Below are 5,737 nucleotides of genomic sequence, written 5' to 3'. Positions count from 1 at the left end.
GCTGAAGTCACCGCTTTCTGCTGCTCACAGCTATGCTTACTACTGAGGGGCAGGGTGGGCAGGGAATTGTACTGTTCTTGATTTATGAGGTCATTATATTAGCGGCTTGTCAACAGGTGTAAGATAACTCTTGTTCCCAGGTTTTTAGTGTTTTTTATTTTCAATTGCTTTCAATGTTGCTTATGTTTCCTGACCTCCAAGTTTTAAACATTTTCAGTACTCAAGTCTATTTTTTTCCTTTTGATCCTCTATTTTCCTTATTCTTAGTAAGCCTTTAACTTTTTAAAAAAGGATACAGTTTCTGTAAGTGGATCCAAGTTACTAAAAGAAACAAGAAAAATGTCAACAGTAAGCAGTATTTACAAAACCAGTTTAAATAAGGAGACTACAACTAAAAATAACATGCACAGGGAAAACAGAACATGTTAAATCCACAACTTTAAAACCAACTTTACAGCTAAGAAAGATGGTTTAATTTACCTAATGACCATAATGAGCTATCATCACAGCCACTATAAAGACATCCGTACATTTCCATTTAACTGCTTCTCCTTTACAAATTATAGTTAATACATCATCAAAACCTTCCTTTTTTTTTTCCTTTGGCTGCACCAAGCGGCTCGTGGGATCTTAGTTCTGGACCAGGGACTGGACCCAGGCCCGAAGCAGTGAGAGCACCGAGTCTTCACCACCGGACTGCCAGGGAAGTCCCTAAAACCTTCCATTTTCTAAATGGCAATAAACTGTTACCGGAACTGGGGACCAAGCTGGCGTGTCAATCACAGATGGGGGTGGTAACCCTAGCCCTGCAGCATCTGACAAGCACTCCCCTCCCTGCCAATTCCTCCTCCTCCCTCCCTCCCCCCCCCCAAAATGTGGGCCATCTCACCACTCAGGCTTCTGCTCGCCACTTTTCTACATTTCTGCCCCCCACCGCCCCCATTCCCATACTTTCAATTTTGTTCTCAGAGGAAAGCTCCTGATCTGGCTCTGGAGCTGCTGAGCACCTGCCATGCCAGCATATCCCATCACAACACTCCCGAATCAGCATTTTTTTTAACATCTTTATTGGGGTATAATTGCTTTTCAATGGTGTGTTAGTTTCTGCTTTATAACAAAGTGAATCAGCTATACATATACGTATGTTCCCATATCTCTTCCCTCTTGCGTCTCCCTCCCTCCCACCCTCCCTATCCCACCCCTCCAGGCGGTCACAAAGCACCAAGCCGATATCCCTGTGCCATGCGGCTGCTTCCCACTAGCTATCTACCTTACGTTTGTTAGTATATATATGTCCATGCCTCTCTCTTGCCCTGTCACAGCTCACCCTTCCCCCTCCCCATATCCTCAAGTCCGCTCTCTAGTAGGTGTGTGTCTTTATTCCTGTCTTACCCCTAGGTTCTTCATGACATTTTTTTCTTAAATTCCATATATATGTGTTAGCATACGGTATTTGTCTTTTTCTTTCTGACATTTCTTAAATGCACACCTGCCTCTGTCTACAAAGAACTCTGCCCCTTACTCTCCTATTCAATTAATGGAACCAATATTTTGCCAGACCCCAAAACAGCTACCTTCAACTCTTCCTCTTGCACAGTCAAATTCTGCTTTTGGACCCTTAACAATGCAAACAGTCACACTGCATTTCTAAGACCAGCAGTTCTTAGAATCCCTTTACACTCAAAAATTACTGAAAACCCCAAGAACTTCTGTTTATGTGCGTTACATCTACTGACATTTAAATGTTTAAAACATTCATTTAAAAAATAAATTATACATTAATATGAATAACTTTTTTTTTAAACCAAAGAAGTCACTATTTTCGAAAACAAAAATTTAGTGACAAGAATGGCATTGTTTTAACAATTTTACAGATCTTTTTAATGTCTGGTTTAATAGAAGGCAGCTGATTTCTCATTTCTGTGACTGTTATGCTTACTATTACATGATCACAAACCTTGAAAACTCTACTGTGCACTTGTGAGAGAATGAGAATGAAAAAGGCAAAAAAACAAAACAAAACAAAACAAAACAAAACAAAACCCTTAGTATTATCATGAAAATGGCTTGCAGAACCCCCAAAACAATCTTGAGGCGCCCCTGGCCACACCTAGAGAATCACTAATCCATGTGGGACTCACTCTCCCATGCTTCTCAGGACTACTCTATACCCTCTCCTGTCTCCTCAACACTCCCCCTTCCACCTCAGCTGCTTCCAATTTCAAGAAGAAAACAGCAGTAAGAAGAAAGCTTCACCAAGGTCCCACCACCGCCCCACCCACCCTAAGCCTCTGCGCCCACACTCCACCTGCTCTCCTGGACCCAGGCCTGGAGGCCTGGTGAGCAGATGCCCCCACCTCTCGGGACCCAGGACTCTGCTCCCCTGAAAGAAATGTATAAACGTGCTGCACACCTAGCCACCGGCAAACTTGACACAGTTCAGGGCTCCGTTCTCCTGAAATGCTGTCCTCTCTCAGACTCCAGACCCACCATCAGGGTTTTCCTCCCACCTCACAGGGCCACTGTGTCTCCTTTAACATGTGATGCCCTGGGGCACATTCCTGGAACCTCGTTTTTCCTGTCCGCACTCACTCATCACTGATGTCACTTAGCCACCTGGTTTTTTGTGTTTGTTTTTATTTGGCTGCACTGGGTGTTAGCTGCAGCACCACGGGATCTCAGTTGCCGCGTGTGGGATCTCAGTTTGCGGCATGCAGGATCTAGTTCCCTGACCAGGGATCAAACCCGGGCCCCCTGCATTGGGAGCGTGGAGTCTTAACCACTGGACCACCAGAGAAGTCCCTAGCCACCTGGTTTTAATGCCATCCACATGGTGTTGACCCCGAAATTTCTGTCTTTAGCCCAGACCTAAACTTGAGACTCCCACGTCCGGATGCCCAGCTGACTTCTCCACCTGGGTGTCTGAGGGCCCTTGGCGGAGACCCACATCCTATGCTGGCCTCTCCGAGGTTGAGCCCTTTGACTCCGATCGGACCTGGTGTTCTCACACTCCCACACTCACTGTTCCAGCACAGCTGCTGCCGCCACCTCCTCCGAAACAGGAATCTGTGCCCGAGCCACTCCCTCTGCCTGGAAGTCTCCTGCCCACAGACTCCCTCCCCTCCAGGTCTTTCTGCAGTGACACCTTCCCTGAACACCTCACCCAAAGCCAAATTCCCACTCACTCCCTATTTCCCTTTCCAGCTCACATTTTTTCCTTTGTACTGAACGCTAAGTTCTATCTTACTCTCCCCTCTAAGCTGTAAATTCTGGGAATTCCCTGGCGGTTCAGTGGTTATGACTCTGACTCCCCCAACTTGGCTCTCACTGCCCAGGGTCCGAATTCAATCCCTGGTCAGGGAACTAAGATTCCACAAGCCACACAGCACAGCCACTTTAAATAAGTAAACTGTAAATTCCATAAAGATAACATTTTTTTTCTGTTTTGTTCACTACTGTCTCTTCAGCACTGGTGCACAATAGGCATAAAACATTTTGCCAAGAATAAAATATTTGTTAAATTAACTGCAACGTTTCTACATCCACTGCTTCTTTCAGTTACTACTGCAACACCCTACTCCAGTGATTCTCGGAGTTCTTGATGGAAGTGCCCTAATCAAAGTGAGAAGCAGGAGAAAACGAGGAGGGAGAGGAGTTCCCCTATTGGCATATTCTGAAGAAGACTTCACAAGCTACATGATTCTCGGGAATCAAATGTTTTGTTATAAATAAATGGTCATGCTTATTTTCCTTCTACTCTATTCATTTTCATATAAAAATGTTGGCCCTTCCTAGGTCTTCGGTTAAAACTGGTTCTCCAACAGGCTTTGCCTCATCTATTCTTGAAGCTTCAAGAAGCTTGAAGCTTCAAAGGTGGCATACTGTCACCTCCAGGGCCTGGGCTTCCCAAACCCAGTCATCATCAAGTCATCATCTCCCGGCCATTGCCAAGACCACCTAAATGGCTCGCACCTGCCTGGTATACCTCTTCCAGCCGGCCCGCGGCGCACAGCTCTGTAGTGGTGAGCTCAGGCCCCTGGGCGGCCGGGAACGTGCATTTCCAAAAAGTTCCCGGTGCTCACGGACCACTGTAAGAACCACCCGCCTGGAGCCAATCTCCTTGATCAGTCTCCTTGCTCTGCCCACTCCCACGCAGGGCTCTACCACCTGGGCCATTCCGCTGCGCTCTCAGGACCTTAGTTTACTCACACTTAGTTTACTCACACCAAAAGCAGCTACTTAACAGAGCTGTCAGGAGGAAATGGGCTACTCCAGTGCCACGCACAGCGAGCCCGCAACAGTCGCCTTAGTTACACTGCTCCGACTGGGAGAGGCCCCCCAGAAAGTTCCCCCAATAGTGGAGCAGAAGGCCAGTCTCACCAGTTTCTCTGACCGCTGAGTTACAGAAACCCACTCCTACCATCACGCACCTCCCAGGTGTCGGCCACGCCCGCACCTGATTCCTCCTCCAGAACCTCCTTCCTCACCCCTGTCAACACTTACCCATCTTTCAAGGCTCAGCCCCTCTTTGAATGTTTCTAGCCACCTCATCTCAAGTTCTTTCCATCCTCCTGACACTTGAATATGAACTCTCTGGTCCTTAGTTTTCACATAACTGCCCCGGGGTGTTTAAACTGGGTCTGGGATTGGTGGGTGCAGGGATAGATGGGTGGGTGGACAGAAATGTGATGAAGCCAACGTAGTGAAATGTTAACGGTAGAGTCCAGCTGATAGTCTACACATGTTCACGGTAAAATTCTACCAACTTTTTAAATGTTCAGGAACTTTCATAATAAAACTTAAAAAAAAAAAAATGGTACCTGCAAGTCACAGTCCTTGACTTAACTCGGACGAAGGAACGTGCATACCCTGGGCCTCCCGCAGCAGTGCCCCCGCCGGGATGCGCAACAACAGTAACGAGACGCGCAAACCCGCCGGGCCCTGGACGGGGCCACAATGTTAACCCGCCCGGAGGGGAACGCGGGCTGGAGCCGGGGGTCAGAGCCGGGCCGGCGCCCCCCGCCCCGTCCGGCGCCCCGAGAAGCGCCCACACCGCGCGCAGGGCTGCGAGGGGACGACCGCCCGGCCAAGGTCAGCGGGGCGTCAGCACGTCCGCCCGGCCCCCTCCCCCCACGGCCCCGGGGACGCGCCGGCGGCAGCTGGGCCCGGGCGCGCCTCACTCACATGTTGTTGAAGCGGAACAGGTCGTCGCACGTGAAGGCCCGGAGAGTGGTCATCGCGCCACCACCGCGGGAGCCTGCTCTCCGCAACCCAGCGCCCTCCCCACCGGAAGTTGTCTGGCGAGCGGCAGTCACGGGGCGGGGCGGGATGGGAAACTGCTTCCGGGCCAAGACTTGCTTAGCAACGGCGGCGGCGACGCAGCGCCCTCTGGCGGCCAGAGCCGGGAAAGCCTGTAAAGTCTGGGGTCTTCACAGAACCTCAAAACCCCTCCTTGGAGTGACAGGGGAAAGCAGGCAGAGTGATCCCCCGGGGAAGAAGACAAGACGCTGCCAGGGGTTAGGAACCCAAAGCAGAAAAGCGGGGTTCAGGACCACTTGGTGCCGCCTGGCAAATGAGGAAGGAAGCGGAGAGGGATGGGAGAATTCACGGTCCAAAGTGGCCTGTCCCAGTGATGACAGCCATGCATGTGATCGCAAATTTTCTAGTATCATGTTTCACAACATAAGAGAAAGGTGAAATTAATTGCAATTATATATATATTATTTTACCCAGTATA

At 49.2% G+C, this 5,737-nt stretch overlaps 1 protein-coding gene across 2 annotated transcripts in view; it reads right to left on the bottom strand.

The window, feature by feature from the left end:
• The window catches only part of NAA20 (N-alpha-acetyltransferase 20, NatB catalytic subunit), a 26,812-nt gene extending 21,477 nt beyond the window's left edge, over window positions 1-5,335 (bottom strand). For both annotated transcript variants that reach the window (XM_007454526.1, XM_007454527.1), the window contains exons 1-2: window positions 5,185-5,335; window positions 297-321 (exon numbers count right to left, since the gene is read on the bottom strand). In XM_007454526.1, coding sequence (XP_007454588.1) covers window positions 297-321; window positions 5,185-5,237 — 78 coding nt within the window. In that variant the 5' untranslated portion in view covers window positions 5,238-5,335. The remainder of the gene's footprint in view (window positions 1-296; window positions 322-5,184) is intronic.
• Between the last annotated feature and the right edge of the window lie 402 nt (window positions 5,336-5,737).

The sequence above is a fragment of the Lipotes vexillifer genome, unplaced genomic scaffold (assembly GCF_000442215.2).
Source record: "Lipotes vexillifer unplaced genomic scaffold, Lipotes_vexillifer_v1.1 scaffold365, whole genome shotgun sequence".
Lineage (NCBI taxonomy): Eukaryota > Metazoa > Chordata > Mammalia > Artiodactyla > Lipotidae > Lipotes > Lipotes vexillifer.
This window is presented reverse-complemented; position numbering and strand designations above follow the sequence as displayed.